An 18677-nucleotide genomic window follows, 5' to 3' on the forward strand; every position below is an offset into this window, starting at 1 on the left:
CACCCAGTGGCTGTTCACTAATTATATCTACTGATAATATTTGGATCCCAGCCCTTAAATGTTGCTCTTCAAAGCCCTGTGCTCCCGCAGGCAGAGGGGATCACAGCCTCTGGCACAGGAGTTCACTGTGTTTCGCCAGCGAAACAAAAAACTTTTTTTTTTTTTCCGCCTCAAACCTTGTTCTCCTTTTTGGACTGGCAATGGGGACAAGGATCACGCTTTAGGTAACAGAAAGAGTACTCCATAATATTCCTTCTGCACCTTCTCATTGTATTATCCCTGAGAAAGGTAAATCAATATCTTGACTCCTATCAACATCTGTAACTTTATTACAAAAATTTTCAAAGAAACAAATAAAAACTATGAGGAACATTTAATTGGGAACTGCCTTAGTACAAACTTAACAGTCAGATTGACAACCATCTGGCGCCAGGGTTTTGGCGCCAGCCGTCGTTCCGTAAAGCCCTGCCCCACTGCGCCTCTAGCCCCATTTCGGGATTTTCCGGAGCCTGGTCGCGCCACACCGCGGGAGACCCGGGCGGAACGGTGGTGGGGAAGCACCGCCTTTCTGTCATGCGCACTGCGGCCGGCGCGCTTCCCTCTCTCCCTCCTCCACCACCCACCAGGAGAACTGGTCATGCGCAGTGAGTATGCCCTGGGCTCGCGCGCTTCGCCGCGCCGCCGTGCGCAGGAGCGGAGCTGCCGGCCAGAGCGGAAGTGGGAACTGCTGCGGGGAGGCGGGGCTGCGGAGCTGTCCGAGGGGTGGGCGAGAGGCGGTCATGGCGCCCTCCGGGCGTCTCGTGGTTCCTCTGACAGTGTTGGTGCTGTTGCTTTGGGGGCTTCCGTGGATCCACGGGCGGCGGAGTGACGTGCGTGTCATCACCGACGAGAACTGGAGGGAGTTGCTGGAAGGAGAGTGGATGATAGAATTGTGAGTGTGGAGCGTTTGTCCCGCGACGCCGGCCGGGGTCCCTCCGATCCCGCACACCCGACCTCATTCCCTCTTCCTCAGGCAGGCCGCAGCTTTCCCCGGACTTCGCCTTCTAGTCGCCGAGTGGGCGCCCCAACTCCTCAGGATCCCCAGCTCCTCCCGGGAGCTGCCGCCGACTTGGTCGCACTCCTCCTGGTTTCCTACCTGGGAATATTAAGTTTCTTCTGCGCTCTGCTCCCGTGTTTCTTTTCTAGTGCTGTGGTGCGCCAAAGGACTTGTGCTGTATCGAGTTGTCTCTTAACTTTTCTTCCTGGCTTTGAGATTAGAATTCGGATGGGATGGGGTGGAGGTGGCCTCAGACTTGTTCCCGTATAATATTGTTTTAGAATGATCTTTTACAGATGGGCGTTCAGACTTATTTTCGCTAAGCTTCGCAGAAGAGGATATTGAGCACAATCTCTGGCTTTTTGTTTATCCTCAAGAATTATCCATTTGTGTGTTGGAATTTGGGACTTTTGTTTCATATGCTAAGTTGAAATAAGGTTATTTTAAAATATTTGTGCCCTCCTTCACACATTCTCTTTCTGCAAGTCATTTTTTTCATTGTGCATTCGAAATGTAGAGAATCCTTGAGTTGTGACTCCTAGACCTTTGTAAGTGATATTGCATTAAAAGATAAAATTACTACTGGGATTATTATAAACTCTTTTAAGAGCGCTAGCTTATGGTAGTTTGAAAGAATTCATGTGTCTTGTGTGGTGGTTCTACTTTCAAGTCCTTTCTGCTGCTGTAGGAAATAACTGTCTTTGTTTTAGATGCTAAATTTTTTGATGATGGTAATATGGTTTCAGTGGTATAACTAATTCTGGCCCAAAGCATCATTATTGTTTGAATATTGTCTGTATACTGGACACTACTAAGCACTTTTAAATACATTATCATATTTAATTTCCTAATGATAGTTAGTATTCTATCTCATTATACAGATGAGAAACAGATGCCTAAGTACTTAATTGGCCTGTCCAGATATTGCTATACTGGCTTTCTTTGGGCCTCCAAAAACATGCAGTAATTGTTAGAACACCTGCTTCTTTAACAAGGCTCAGATATTTTCCTGGATCATGGATGAAGCATTAAGGAGTTAAGGAGACAAGTTGGGGTGGACATCCAGAAAGGACATTGGAGAAGACAGAGTCAGTAACTTTTGAATCGTAAAAAATAAGAACAAAAATAAGATAGGGAAAGTATTTAGTATGCATATAATCTGCAACATGGTTGAAGGAGTTATCAGGCACTGTTGAAGCTGTGGAGGAGAGGAAGTATAACCAATGGCAGCATTTGTTTTTTCCATCAGTAGCTTGTTTTAGATTTGGGCCTGTAAAATATTTAATGTTAAACAATATGTTAAGCAGTAGTGATTATGAGTTTATGTGCAAAATACAGTCAAATATTACTTCAGGACATTTTAAATTCATTTGGTCTAACTGTAAATATAGCATCAGAAGAGGTATTAAGGAGAAAATAATGAACAAATTCATTGATGATGAGCTAAATTCAAATTAGAGCATCTATTAGAAATTATAGGATAGTGTTTTCCTTCTTTATCCTTAGCTAAAGATCCTAAGGTTCAAGAAGTCTTTAAAAAAACACAGGATGCAACACATTGGAAAAAAGAAAGGATTGCTGGACAAGGTGGCACGCACCTGTCATCCTAGCCCCTCAAGAGACTGAATGAAGCAAGAAGATCACAAGTTAGCCTCAGCAACCTAGTGAGACATTGTCTCAAAATAAGGAAAGGCTGGGGATGTGGCCCAGTGGTTGAGTGCCCCTAGGTTCAGTCCTTGGTACCAAAATAAATAAATAAATAAATAGGATTTAATAGTCTGCTTTTAATTACAAGTAAATTATTTTCATTTACTCTATTTCTGATCAGAAGTTGTTATAGAGATGTTTTCATTATAACTTACTGTTAAGGAGTTATATATATATATATATATATATATATATATATATATATATATATAAATAAAAATACTAGTTTGTTTTATTCTACAGTGCCTATTTTGGGAATTTTTCCTAAAACAATCAAGAAAACATGAATACAGAAACTGTATTTTTGTTTTTAAACATGTATAGGCTTCATTTGTTCTGGTTCCATAAGCTGAGGCAAATTGCAATCTACAATAAAGTAGAAAAGCAAAATTCTAGGGAGAAATTAGGACCTGGGAAGATTATGAATGCCATTAAAATGCTAGTATGATTGGCCATAGAATTTGTAAAACTAGGGTCTTGGAAAACTGGTGGCCAAAAAATATTTGCTTAATCTGCTTAGTATTTGGGGATTAGGTTTTGAAATAATATTTTTACATAAAAACACAGGTGTCTAGCTCCTTTTAATATGAATAGCCTTTCTTCTTGGAACAGCTATCTCTCTGGCAATCCTGCTGCATAGTAGTAGTAGCTGCCTTAAGTTGGAACTTGTGTTTCCTCATTCACTATAGCCCAAAGTACTTTCTATTTTTCCAACACCTTGCATTTGACTGTGCACTATAAAATTGTTAAAATGGTAAACTTAAAAAAAAAGTCTCTAGCTTTCTGGTGGCTATATTGTAGTAGAAAAATCCAAGGGTTTTTAAAGAGTTGTTATTCATGTGAAAAAGCCCTTGTGTCTTTAAAAATTTATTCTCAGGGTTGCTTTATTATGGATGGTTATGATCCTTAATTCATATTTCTTAGTATCCAGATTGTTAGGCCCACAGAACTGTTTTCATATGCATAAAATTAACTACTTTGTTCAGTTTTTAGTATAAAATATTCTTCATGAATTTTATGTTTAAAGTATTTTTCATAATTTTTTTCAATCCAAAGACGAGTGATCATGAGAGCACTTAAGTTTTTGTTTTTAAACTATATTTTAGTTATGCACCGTGGTGTCCTGCTTGTCAAAATCTTCAACCAGAATGGGAAAGTTTTGCTGAATGGGGAGAAGATCTTGAGGTTAATGTTGCAAAAGTAGATGTCACAGAGCAGACAGGTACAGTAAGTCTGGTTGGTTTTGTTTTTTTTGCCACTTGTGTTGAAATCTATTCTATTTTCCACATTAGATGCTCTTAACCTTTCATTACATTTTGAAAATGTTCTGCATCTAGTTAAATTAGTCCACAGCTAGTTAAAACCCACTTGACTTATCGTCTCTCTGTTGGGGGCTCAGCATGCAGTGACTGCAAAAAGCAGATTGACTGGTTGTGTGTACAACTCATTCCTTGTTTATTGCTCTAAGGGATTTTTGAGATATCTTTCTCTCCCTATTCCTGCCCATATAATTTTCTCTTATCTTTTTTGTGTTCCATTCTACTAGCATGTAAGATTCCTTTGAGAAGTCTTAGAACACCGTGGTCCAAGTAGACATTAGCCAAGTCATCATTTGCAATTTACCAAGCTTCAAAATAAGGGCATGTTTCTTTCAAAGTCAAAGTCACATTCTTTGATTTGACTCTAAAATTGAATTTCAGATTTAATACATATGATATGAGAATGTGGGCTGTTAGTTGCTTTAAGTTTATAATTTATATTAGGCATGATTTCCATATTCATAATAGTATTTAAATAATTTAGAGTCACCTTATACTTAGTGATTGTCCAATATAAAACCCGCTGTATGTTCTTTATCATTTGTAGGACTGAGTGGACGGTTTATCATAACTGCTCTTCCTACTATTTATCAGTAAGTATTTGAAGATTCTCAGTTATTGAGAAGGATGTATCATAGTGTAATCAGAATAGTAGGCCTCTCTCTTGGATCATTTTTAAAGAGCTGAGGTAATCTCATTCAGCAAGTATTTTAGCTCATTTTGCTTTTATTGTACCCTAAGTTCCTTTAGACAGACAAATGATCCATGAAGCAGTCCTTGTTGTCAGAGATTTGGAATTGTTTGGAACATGATGCTCATGTGAAATTTTGTGATCCTGTTCAGCATAGGAAATGATTGTGAGACCAGAGTGCTAGTAAATCCTTTGGGAAATAGGGTGAAAGGGAGAACTTGCTGTTTGCTGGAGCAGTTCTTGGAGAACACGGGGTTTAAATGAAATCTTGGAAGTAGAATTGTCAAGAGTGCAGGGTAAGCATTTCATTCCGTGGACGTTCTCATAAACAGGAGTGTGTTATTTTTAAAAAGTAGCTAAACTTTGGGGGAAAGTAGTGGGTGATAGGGTAGTGTTAAGTCAGAAGGAACAAGACAGTGTAGTCTGCAATATCTTTTAGTTTGATTTTATTGATATTCTAATCTGGAGATGGGAAATCTCAAATCTACCTACTCTGTACCTTAATGTCGTCTAGGTGGTCGGCTAAATATTAAGAGGTACTTCTCATTTAAAATTTCGAAGACAAGGTGGCAATTCTGTTGGGTGTGGTGGTGCGTGCTTATAATCCCAGTGACTCAGGAGACTAAGACAGTCGAATCAGCATTTTGCAAGACCCTGTCCAGATATAAAATATAAAAAGGGTTAGAGATGTAGTAAGTAGTAGAGCACCCCTGGGTTCAATCCCAGTTCTGCAAAAAGGAACAACAATAGAAAAACAAATGGGAAGTTCCTTGTGTATGTCTGTATCTTGTTTTTCCTTGTCCATTTTTTTTAAACTTTTTTTTTTTAAAGTCAGCCATCCTTCCTTTGTATCTATTTAAATTTCTTTTTTTCTGTCCCTCCCTTTTCACTCATTTCTTTTCCTCACATGCCCCTTAATTGGCTATAATCAGTATTCCTATTTCTTTTTTACTTCTCAATACCCCTGAACTGGTCTGGAATTTCCTGCCCTTTTTCTCTTAGCCAAGGCATTTACCTTGCCTTTTTCTCTAATTTCTGCCTATTGCAATCCTTCAAAGAACAGTTTGCTTTCTATTAAAACTTTTGTGTTTTTGAGTGGGAGCTTCCTTGTGGTCTTTTTATCTGGATGGATGAAGAATCTCTTAACCCTGTGGTAGGTAGTGGGGAACTATTGAGTTTTTGCACTTGAGGATGCATTAAGACTGGAGAACATTTAGGACTATTTGACAGAATACTATACATACATTGGGAATGGGAAGGAGGATGTAGATGGAAGGACCAGTGCAAAATTGCCTTTAAGTAGAATCACTGAAGTCCCTGGGAGGAAAGCACTGTCCCAGATGCTCTCTGTAATTTAAAACAGGATTGCAGAAATGATGACCATGATGGAAAGTACCAGGGGAAACCAAAACAAACAAAACAAAAAAAAAACTTTAAACTTACAGTTTAAAAATAGCTAATAATTTTTATGTTTTAGGCACTATTTTAGTAACTTTTTATATGGCAATTCCTTTAAAATAAAAATAATTTTCTAAGATTTTTCTGCTTACTGTGCTTCATAATAACTTTCATACTTGTAAGAGTAATAACAAAATCTTAAGGTTTATGATTGTATTTGGGCTGTGATATCATCAGTAATAATTTAATATGCGGCTTCTGTGTTGCTAATGCTTTTGAATATTAGGATTGATTAAAATAAGGTGAGGAAATAGTGGAAACATACAAAATTTATTTCCTTTTGCTACTAATATTTAATCCTGATCTTTAGTTGTAAAGATGGTGAATTTAGGCGCTATCAGGGTCCAAGGACTAAGAAGGACTTCATCAACTTTATAAGCGAAAAAGAGTGGAAGAATATTGAACCTGTTTCATCATGGTTTGGTCCAGGTTCTGTTCTGTAAGTACAAGGGATTTTTCTCTTATTTACTTCAGAATTAATTGGAAGAGATAATTATATTTTATATAAATAAATATAAGTACATAGTTTGTTTCTTGGACTCTTAAGGCATATTTACATTCATTATGTATTTGATATTTTTACTTAGATCTTGTAAATCAAACAAATAACCTTGGTGCTTATTAAACTAGGTGGAGCTATTCTGCAAAATTAAGCTTAGTCCTTTTTAAGAAATATTTTTAGATGCTTAGATTGATATGTGTCATTAAAAACTTACTAGTGCCCCAAAGACTGGACAGTGTAAATGGACGTGTGGTAATTTGAAAGACTCAAACATTTACCTGCATATTTTATCTTTAAATTTCTTGATGCACAGTGATTAATTACATTTGATTATTCTGCCCATCTGATTTGTATAAATAGTTGTTTGAACAATAACTAATGGTATGATTAATCCCTGAGCTTAAATTTAGTTGGGAGATAGATACCAGTTAGGATTGGGAGTGGCAGGCATATTTCTTACTACATTGTTGGAGTACAAGGCCTCACTGGTCATTCGAGAGACTTGGGAATGGTAAGGTTTGTGTTCTCTTCTTATTCTGGTCTCCTCAACATACTTGCTCTTGGGAGATGAGGTATTGGATCACCAACCATCAGAGAAAAAATGCTTTGGGTTCTGGGAGTGGGGGAAAGGTCTACTCTAAGCAATATTTTGAAATTGAAGTGTGTCTTTTCCTTTTGTGCTTCCAAATTATTCTTTTTTGGTAGGGGGTGCTATTGGGGATTGAACTCAGGGGCATTCAACCTCTGAGTCACATCCCCACCCCTATTCTGTATTTTATTTAGAGATAGAGTCTCACTGAGTTGCTTAGCATCTTGCTTTTTGCTGAGGCTGGCTTTGAACTCAAGATCCTCCTGTCAGCTTCCTGAGCTGCTGGAATTATAGGCATGTACCATGACACCTGGCCAGATTATTCTTTAGTTGTCAGAACTTCTCACTGAACCACCATGTCCAGTGCAATTATGGAACCTAGTATTCCTGCTATAGTTTAATTAGTGCATTCAACCGTGAGGTCACACAGAAATTTTAGCTCCTTGTTATTTGTGCTTGTCTTCCCCCCCCCCCCCCCATATTGGGGATTGAACCCAGGGGCTGTCTGCCACTAAGCTAATCCCCAACTGATTTTGTTTTTATTTTGAGACTGGGTCTTGCTAAGTTGCTGAAGTTGGCCTTGAACTTGTGATCCTCCTGTCTTAGCCTCCCAAGTCTCTGGGGTTATAGGCCTGCACTGCTATACCTAGCTTCCCACTTGGCCTGTTAAACAGTGGAACTTAGTAACTGATTTTTGTTCTTTAAACTTCTTAAGTGAATCTTACCTTTTTCTGGTAGAAAAAGCAGTTGTTTGTAAGTTTCTGTTGAATCCTAAAGGTAGCAGGCCTTTATTATTTGGAGACTGCGTACAGGGGGCACTGCAAGTGTAAGGTTGGCAGTTTCAATTGGCATTGAATTAAGCCATCCTTTCACTTGTGTGTGAAAAAGCCTTTGGCAACACCAACTTCTGCTTTTTGCTAGAGGGAATATTTTTGGAAACCCACAAACCCTTCTTTTTGAAGCATTTTTTTTTAAAACTGCCCATCTAAACTACCTGCATTTAATTATGTAAAAATAATTATTTTTACTTATGATGATTTATTTCTTACATAGTCATTTATGTATCATTGGAAGTTGTCAAACTGTGCTATTATAAATTTTAATTTTTGATATAATAAGAGAAGTAATTTTGTTTTGGAGGTGCTGGGGATAAAATCTGGCGTCTTGTATGTGCTGGGCAAGTAGTCTGCCACTGTGTTACATCCCTGGAGAGGTGATTTTTAACTGGGAAAAATCATCTTAACAAGTGTTCCTAGTTGTTCTATGCTCATGTTTTGAAGTATTTTAAGGGTGAATAAGAATTGCCATTTCCATCTGATTTAATAGAGCTCAGAGTCAGTTGGTCAGTATTTTGAGAAACCATCAGATGAAAGTTAAAAGTGAATATTGAACTGGAAGCAGTTGTGTACACCTGTAATCCCGGCTACTTGGGAGGCTAAGACAGGAGGATCACAAGTCTGGGACCAGCCTCAGCAGTTTAGTGAGACCCTGTCTCAAAAGAAAAAGGGATAGGGGATGTAGTGCAGCATTAGAGTGCTTATTACCTAGGGATATGCAAGGCCCCGGGTTTAATCCCTAATACTGGGGGAAGAAAAAAGGAAAAGTAAAAGCCATCATCAAAACTGTAAAAAGAAAAAAAAAGAAATTACCAAGTATTTTGTTTATGAGATGATTAGATGATGACAGCAATTTAGAAACTTACTTTTTCTGAGCAAAAAACCTTATTACAGTCACAAAGAGAGTGAGTGAGTGATTACAGTAGCAGTAATATCTGTTGTTGGGAAATTATGGAGTAGAAATAGAAAATATAGACAATGTTGTATATCTTACTCAGTTTTCGAATCTCTTTTTTTAAATTTTAGGATGAGTAGTATGTCAGCACTCTTTCGGCTGTCTATGTACATCAGGGTATGTATTAAAATATTTCTATTGTAAACTGTCATGTTTTTAAACAAACAATTTTTAGTTCATTTTTTTTTTTCCTTTTGATTTCAGACTTGCCACAACTATTTTATTGAAGACCTTGGGTTACCAGTTTGGGGATCTTATACACTTTTTGCTTTAGCAACTCTGCTTTCAGGACTGTTGTTAGGACTTGTGAGTACTTCATTTTTAGAGCACTAAAAAGAAAATATTTTAAAATGATACATTTGCATTAGTTGTATTATGTTATGATTCTGTTTATTTTTACAGTGTATGATATTTGTGGCAGATTGCCTTTGTCCTTCAAAACGGCGCAAACCACAGCCATACCCTTTAAGTAAGTATATATATATATTTTTTGTTTGTTTGTTTGTTTTTTGCTGTGCAAATCCAGGGCCTAGCACATGCTAATAAACACTCTTTACCTCTGAGCTACATCCCCAGCCCTAAAATGTTTATATTTGTATTCATTATAATTCCATTTGTTCCTGTAAACACAATTACACACTTAATAGGTTCCTCGGCAGCTTTGGTTCCTAAGTTTGGTCCCTAAGTTCCTAAGTGGTCTCTATCAGTTGTGGTATAAATGAAGGGGGAGGAAATGTGTACTTCATGTGAGAATGGTAGCCCAGTGTGATTTAGAACATTTTTATTTTCTTGACTCATAGAGAATTTCAACATTGCATTTAGCTTGTAGCTATTTAATGACATTGATCTGATGTCAATGTATTTGAATACTTCATGTTACTCATGGATCTGTTTCAGTATACCTGAGTCCAAATTCAATTTTTTGGTGAATATACTTCACTCTTAAAGTCATTCATTACAATAGTGACCATGTTTGAAGATTTTTCTTGTTTCAGCCAAATTTCATTCTTTTGGTAGAATATTGGAAAATGTAATTCCTGTAGCTGATTTCGATGGGCATTGACCTGAACTATATTGTAAAATGAATTTATATTATTCAAAGTATTTCTTGCTGCCTGTTGTAATACAAATACTTCTTAATCTTATATTTTTGATCTTGGAAAATTTTGCTGGTGGTCGAAGCCCTCATACTTTCAGTTAGTAAAGAACTTGGACTTTGTTATCTATTGGCTTTTCAGCAACTTTGTAGTTGACTGTTCAGGTGATATGGTTCCCATTTTTTGGTTGAGGAAAATAAGGTTCAGAGAGATGAAGGATTTCCCCCAAAGTCACACAGAAATGACAGAGGTGAGTGCAGACTTAAATCAAACTTGTGACCATCATGGTATTGCCTGCATGTTGCTGCCTTTTTGACTTAGGATTTATTGAGGTCAAAACTCCTGAAATGAAATCAGTGGGTATTTCATTTACAGTGATGTACCTATCCTTTGTACATAGTTGTATTGACAGTGAAAGGGGCAGTTATGGAAGAAATAATAATTTTATCTGCCAGGGACTACTGATCTGCAGGGGGAAATGTTAAGCACAGATTATTTAAAAGATAAATTCATTGTCAGGTTTAAGGTTTTTGAAGTGAAATGAATAAATATGTTCATTCACCAATTCTATTATTAGTTTTATTGATTACTCTTCTGTATTTTTATTCTGACAGCTGTTAGAAAATCTATAGGTAGATAGGGTGCAACTGACCTTAGATCCCATAAATGTACCAAAGTTCATGCTGAATCATATTACGTAGACTGAATCATTTTTGGGACAGTTGCCAGATTCTCATCTCCATCAAAGTCATCTGCTGACTACTCTGGTAGTCTGCATAGATTAATTTTTGTATCTGGGACCATAAGTATTGGAGTCAGAGTTGTTTTATCAATTGGAGCAAACGTGAAGGCATGTACTCACCGGGAGACCTTGTTTAAAAGATTGTTGGTCCCTGCCCTGGGTTTTGGAATCAAGTTCTGTGATGAAGCTGGGAATTTGTATTTCTGATAAATTCTAGGAGAAGTTAATGCTGCTGGTCTGAAGACTACTCTTTGAAAAATTCTGTCTTGCAGAAAATGGCTACCAATAGGAAGCTGTGTAGGTCCTTGCCCATGAAAGAACTTGTATTGACATACAAACTCTTTAAAAAAAAATAGTGACTCTGGTAGGCTCCCCTCTATGGAATAAACTGTGAGATATGTACTTGGTATACATTTAAGGAGGTAAGTGTTCTCAAGAGGACAATATACTGAATAGGTGTAATTTTAAAAATTTTCTGAGATGAACCAAAGGAAATGGCAGAGATGATACTTTTAGGAAGTTACAAGGAAAATAATTTTTTAGAAATTTAAAAAAATGACAATTCATATCAAAGTATTTAAGTTTTTTTTCTACTAATGCCCATAGTAAAAAGTTATTAGAAAAACTTATGCCTTAAAATATATTTTAATCTGGAGAGATTGAAAAGTATAAAGTAATGGGTTTTCTAAATATCTTTTCAAATTATTTAAAAAGATAGGTCTGTGATACATTATCCTGATGATGCATAATAAGTGCTTAATCTTCACTGTGCATAGTCTTAGGTAATTTGTTTTCCTTTAGTGAAATAATTGATAAATATTAATCTAGACTTTAATGTGATGATGCCCCTTCTGGAGAATGCCACGTGATTTGAGTTGTTTTCCAGTGTAAGTGTTTGTCTAAGATTTTGAGTTGCTCAGGGGGAAAAAAAAAGCCACTCAGTATACCTATTGGTCATGTAGCAAGAAAGTCCGAGGACAGAATTGACTGGATCCTTGGGACCCAGATGATGTTATTAAGATGCTGTGTGTTTTTTAGTAGTTCAATTCTCCATATCTTGTTCCAGTCTCAGCTTGGTTCTTTGTAGTAAGTAGCACAAGATGATCAAAAAAAGCCATCACTCACAATCATGGAGGAAGAAGGAAACCCACTTTCTTCCATACTCACCTAACTTTTAGAGAAATCCTGGTGCATTCCACTTTTAAAGAGCTTACTTAGAAGAGTTGCTGTAAACCATGGTTTCTCAAGCTTGACAGTACTTTTCCACTTTGAGCAGATGATTTTTAATTGTGATGGACTACCTTTGTACATTGTTGGATGTTCAACAGTATCTCTGTAGTTGCTAATTTCCCTGCCCAGCTCCCCTCCCCAAGTGTGGCAACCAGAGATATCTCCATACATTGCAAATTGTTCCTTGAGGGACAGTATCATTCTTGGTGGAAACCTCTGTTATGAACTGTAGTACTTACTGGAACCATGTAAGATGTGATGTAGCACAATGGTCTATTAACCCAGCATAGAAAGGGCAGACCAAATAATAGGTTGTTTATGATTAGGAATTTCTTACTCTACTTATTAATCCTCCCCCTGGTTCTGGGTTGCCTAGGATTCTACTTATTTGCTCTACTTATTAATCCTCCCCCTGGTTCTGGGTTGCCTAGAATTCTCAGCAGTTTAGGATGAGTGAACATAGTAAAACTCAGGCCCAATTTCATCTTAGTAATGTGGTGTGCTCTGAACTTAACTAGCAATTGGCTCTATAACAAATAGCAAGTGTGTATGTGTACATACTTAAATATTCATTAACTGTACACTTAAATGTGTATATTTTATTGTTTGTAATTATACCTTAATAAGATGATGAAGGGAAGGCACATTTGGAAGGGAAAGCACATTCTTGTCTACAAAATGTACAAGAATATGATTTTAAAAATATATATATATTTAGTTGTAGTTGTACACAATACCTTTATTATATTTTATTTATTTTAATGTGGTGCTGAGGATCTAACCCAGCACCTTACACATCCTAGGTAAGCGCTCTACCACTGAGCCACAACCCTATAAAGAATGTGATCTTTAACTGTAAATTTGTGATTGATTTCCCCCCGCCCACCTCGAACCAAAACAGGATAGTGTTGAAGTTTTAGTATGCTTATATACCAAAATATTAATAGTGAATTAATATAAGATCTATTTAATGCAGTATATTTTCTTAAAATTTCCACATTCACAGTATTAGTGCCTATTGATTACTTTCAGTTTAGTTTATAAATAGATGGGTAAGTAGAAAGAATTTGGCATGTAAAATGGAGTTTTCTACTAGTGTTTATAGTCTTCACTGTTTTCCTAATAATTTATTCCTTTTGGAAATCCAAATGTAAGTAAATGCTAAAGCAGTCACAGGCATATTAATTATTGTATATTGATTTCTCTGGTCCTTGTCTTTAAGAAAAGTCATTACCAGAATTTTCTCAACCTTTGAAAAAAGTGGAGGAGGAACAAGAGGCTGATGAAGCAGATGTTTCAGAAGAGGAAGCTGAAAGTAAAGAAGGAACAAACAAAGACTTTTCACAGAATGCCATAAGACAACGCTCTGTGGGTCCATCATTGTCCACTGATAAATCCTAGTTAATTTTTGTGGATTTCTTAATATCATGATTTTAACAAAAACTGAAGTTTGATCATTTGTTTTTATGTGAACTGTGACGTGCTTATGTATTACAGGGTTCAATCCAGATTGTTGGATTGAACAGTTTTCATTAAGAAAATAAAAGCAGGTATAAAAGTTTGTAATATGATTTAAGAACATTATGGTTGTTTAATTAATGTTTAATTTTAAAAAATCTGGTGCCAAGCAATAAGATTTGTACATGTTTGTTTAATAACAACCTGTTTGTCTGAATTGAAAAAATTACATTTTCCAAAGTTTGCATTATTGGGGTATTTAAGATTAGAGAAAAAGATTTCTCATTTGGTATGATTTTTCTCAGTTTCACTGTGTGAAAAAAAAAAGAACATATTTCCCATAAGTGGGAACTTTTTGCCCATTGTCTTGAGAAACACATATTTCAATGATAATTCTGTGGTCTTTTAGAGATATAGTTCAAATTTTCCTCATTTTAAAAATTATGCAACTAATAAAAAACTACCTTGCTTTAATTATACTTTTCTGCACATCATATACAGAATATGCTACTGATTGAGGTAGTTTTTATAAGTGTAGGTATTCTCTTGATTCCTAATAAGGTCAATTGCTTTTTTTGTTGTTGTTCCTTTGGTCACTGTATGGTTTGTATTTTTTAATTTACCATCTCAAATTGGATAACATGAACAGTATCACTGTTACATTTACTGTTGGTAAATAGTACTTTTTTGTTTCAAATTGAAGTTTACTAAGAGAAATCCATCAAACTGAACTATATTGATAATTTAAAATTTTAGTCATTCAGTCCAGATTTTACATTATTATTGTTGAGACTTGTCTTGAATATTTTGATTTTGTTCTTTTTCTCTTTTCTTTTTGTTATTAATGTAAAGGTGGACATTCCTGATTTTCATTTGAGATAGAAAAGCTTTGGTATTTTATACTTGGGAAGTGCAAAGCTTAATTTGATATAAAATAAAGTTTGCTTTCTACTCAGGAAAAAACATCTTCTCCTGTATATTTTCAGAGTTTCCTTGTCCTGTGTTCAGAAAATTAATTGATTTTGTAGTTAGTTTCTGCTTTGTGTTTTAAAATTTTAACATTTTTATGCTTTTTAAAAGATAAACTTCATATTCTATTGTTCTTGACTGCTATTCTGTGGTGTTTCTCAGGTGGAAGTCAGCAAGAGAAATGCATAGTTTTCACCTTACATCAAGTAGAGGGTTTATTAGAGGGTTGTATAACAAGAATAGGAACACCCATAAATACTCAGAATGAATAATTCAGCCATTTTGTAATAGATTATTTCTGTAAAATCGTCAATTTTAAGGTTCTCTTTCTGTGTGAATTCATTAGACTTGCAGTATCTTTAGTATACAAGTTTTATTTAAAGGCTTCTCTTCAAATATTAAATATTCTGCCATTGAATGGTCTGGATATGTAATTTGTGATGCCATAGAAAAAAATTTCTAAGCACAAAATAAATTTTTCTAAGCACTTCATTAAACCTGAAGACCAGTATGATTTCTAGTTGCTCATTTCAAAGTATGCTTAATTTCTTTGTATTTAACAATGTTTAAGATGAATCGCTGTGCGTTGCTGTATATGTACTTTATATGTGCAATCAAAGACTGGATTCTTTTTCTGTTATTTGACATGATTGAAGAAAATGATGCTCCTTAACATTCTTTTTTTAGCATTCTCGTATCTGACATTGTCAGATCTTTCTTTCTTTTTTTTTTTTTTAAGAGAGAGAATTTTAATATATTTTTTTTTTTTAGTTCTCGGTGGACACAACATCTTTGTTTGTATGTGGTGCTGAGGATCGAACCCGGGCCACACTCATGCCAGGCAAGCACGCTACTGCTTGAGCCACATCCCCAGCCCACATTGTCAGATTTTTAACTAGAAAATGTGATGACAGAAAACTAAATGTAGGCAAACAGGTAGGGTCTTGGTATTTCCATAAACATATGATCTCAGTTGTTGAAGATTGTCACTGTAGAAATCTGAATGCTTTTCTGTTGATACTACAGGCTTCCAAAACCTATATGAAGTCATTGACAAGTGGTTCAGGAATGAGTAATGTGCAGTGCCAATGATATCCTGGCTCACTCACTCCATAATCATTCAGCTTTACCACTGAAGTATCGTATAATCTGGTCTCTAGAGAAAATGCATTATTCTTCCACATATTGCCTAGTCTTTATTGGTAAAACTAAAAAGAGAGTCTTAATGAAGATTCCTGAGTGTATATCAATATTATAATTTGGATAAGATGTGTTACCCTGACAGTCATGGTTAGATTCTGAATGATGTAACTTAAATGGTGAATTAATTCATTTGATGGATTAATGATTTGAAAGGACTACTGTGCTGGGTAGTAACTATGGGCAGGTGTGGTGTGGCTAGAGGAACTGAGTCACTGGGGGCAAGTCTTTGAGGATTGTGTTTTGTCCCCTGGCTCTTCCCTTGCTTTCTGCTTCTATGCCGCCATGACCTGAGATGCTTTCTTCTGTCATGGCATTTCACCTGACTTTATGCCTAGAGCAATGGATTTGGCCTGTAATGGACTGAAAGCTCTGACCTGAAAATAAACTTTTTCTCCTCTAGGTTATTCTTGTCAGATATTTTAATCACACTACTAAAAAGAAATTGACTAACAATTAAATACCCATACCAACAAAGAGTACTTTTTGGAGCTTTGTTTTTCTTTATTAATTCAGTTAGCCCTAACAACTATCACATGTCTTTCGGGAGAACAGGCTCACAGATATGGTAGACATAGGTAGAATTTGAATCCCGTTCTGATTCCAAATCTTGACCTTCCCTAAGAGCATGAGAACTCAGCAATCTATATTTCTCTCAAATCTATCATACTGTAGCAACAAATGCTATTCAGAAATACCATAATTATTCAGTATTTGTAGTTTTATGATGGTGGTTACCTGTATAAAGTTACTACAGTAAATGATGCTTTTGATAGTTTTTTTCTCAAGTTGTGTCCTCAAGCTAATGCATAAAGGCATAGTTCTTGACTTGAATATGATGAGATAAACATTTTTGAATGAACCTTTTAATTCATTAGGAAAGTTTGTAAGGTAGAATTTTTTATTCTCAAAGTTTATAAGGTAGAATTGCTTTTGATTTGAAATTTTACAAGATAATGTGAGTTGGAATTTAAATGGAAAGTCTTCAGTGATTATGTAATTCTAAAGATAAAAATTTGTATTGAAAATTTTGCAGATTTAGATAAGTTGATATTACATATCAAGCACCTTTTTTTATTTGAAATAACAAAACTAGGGCTGGGTTGTGGCTCAAGTGGTAGCGTGCTCGCCTGGCATGCGTGCAGCCCGGGTTCAATCCTCAGCACCACATACAAACAACGATGTTGTGTCTGCCAAAAAAAAACTAAAAAATAAATATTAAAAAAATTCTCTCTCTCTCTCTCTCAAAAAAAAGAAAGTAATAACAAAACTAGAGCAACAATGTAAGTTTGAAGTTTGGTAGTATGTAAGTCAAGTTATATACATGAATAAGTCTAACATTCTATTTAAAAATAGTTTCATTTACTGAAAATGGTAATAGTATTTTGGCCATTAGCCATGGCCAGTTAGCCATGACATTTCTTTTAAACCTATTTTCATAGTTACTATAACTCAACCTTATTCTGTATTGGAAATGAAAAAATGAGAAATGATGATGTAAGAAATGATGAAAGAAGTTTGATTGATCTAAAACATAATCAAGTCATAATTTTAAATTCAATGGAAATATACCTCATTTTGAAGAATAACTTAAGCAGTCAGTTTTACTGTTGCTTTTGTGTGTTCTTTAAAACGTTCCTGGCTTCAGTGTTTTTAATAAAACATTAAAATATTACTAGTAGGCAGGATGCTAGGAACTTGGATTTAATAGCTCAGGTACTTAGGAAGATTCAACTTATTGCCACCTGGGCATTCCTAAGAAACTTCCCTTAAACTTTGGATGTCTTTCTTTTTCCCCAGAATGAAATTATTTATTTTTTGGAAATTTTATTTTTGTAGTACTGGGGATTAAACTATAGTGCTATACCACTGAGCTACATCACCAGCCCCTTTGTCTTATTTTTGAAACATGGAATCTTGTTAAGCTTCCCAGCCTGGTCTTGAATCTTCTGCTTGTATTTATTCTCATACCATTAAATCACTGAACTAATGTCACATCCTTCACAGAAGAAGCCATCTCCCTCCATCCATATACTTCAGGGGAAGCTGGCTCCTTTCTGGCCTATTAGGCTTTAATTTCTATTATGAAGACACAGGCTACCGATACTGTAATAGAAATACTCAATAGATTTGAGATATTGTGGGCTTCTTAAAAAGGCCCTGGGATGGGGCAAAGAAAATGAGGCTTAGATAATAGTGAAATTTGGTATTACCTGTATGTGACACATAGAATTTTGTGTCTATCCTGTAGCCTGGGGATGAAGCCAATAAGCAGGAGGGCAGAGCCAGAATAATCTTGTAAAAGGAAAGCTAGCAAGCCCTGGCATAGCACAGCCTACCTCTGGACATCTTGAGATACTTAATTACCTAATCATTTTGAGTAAGACTCTTCAGTTACTTGAAACTAAAATGTGAACATAGCTATCACCTCTCTGGACTTTGTGAACAATGGTGTCTTGATTTACCTTAACCTGGTTCAGTTTCATGTCTATTTCATTATCTGAGAATACTTCAAGCCATGCTTTACATCTCACTGGGTCATTCCAAGATCAGGAGAAAAAAATTAACTCATGGGCCAAGTCAGACATGTCCTGCACTCATACTGGGTAATGGAAGGTTAAATGAATATAGTTTGGGGAACTTTTTTGAATTGTTTTTAATTTGTAACACTAATGTCCCATAATTATGAGAAATCTGAGAAGCAAAAATATTGTGTGTTGGGTTCAAGTGTAGCTGTTCTGTGTGAAATCAGGATAAAAGACTTGTTCAGCTTTTAAAATCCTTGTATGTTTAGATTTTAATGCATTGTGACCAAATTTCTTATGTATGTATCATTTTAGACAATAACTTCAGTCTTCTGAGAGTGGGAGCAATACAGGTTTGAAGAT

At 35.8% G+C, this 18677-nt stretch overlaps 1 protein-coding gene and 1 non-coding gene across 2 annotated transcripts; both read left to right on the plus strand.

Moving 5' to 3' along the window:
• Window positions 1–703: 703 nt before the first annotated feature.
• On the plus strand, window positions 704–14722 carry Tmx1 (thioredoxin related transmembrane protein 1). The gene is made up of 8 exons (XM_026391035.2): window positions 704–931; window positions 3850–3965; window positions 4610–4655; window positions 6522–6650; window positions 9165–9210; window positions 9298–9399; window positions 9496–9562; window positions 13385–14722. Exons 1-8 carry the CDS (start codon window positions 780–782, stop codon window positions 13561–13563), a joined length of 837 nt encoding a protein of 278 aa, XP_026246820.1. The 5' UTR covers window positions 704–779; the 3' UTR covers window positions 13564–14722.
• LOC113184407 (small nucleolar RNA SNORA70) lies at window positions 4091–4228 on the plus strand. The gene has a single exon (XR_003300990.1). It is a non-coding gene; the product is annotated as a small nucleolar RNA SNORA70 (small nucleolar RNA).
• Window positions 14723–18677: the final 3955 nt, after the last annotated feature.

Source organism: Urocitellus parryii, chromosome 6, assembly GCF_045843805.1.
Source record: "Urocitellus parryii isolate mUroPar1 chromosome 6, mUroPar1.hap1, whole genome shotgun sequence".
Taxonomy (NCBI): Eukaryota; Metazoa; Chordata; class Mammalia; order Rodentia; family Sciuridae; genus Urocitellus; species Urocitellus parryii.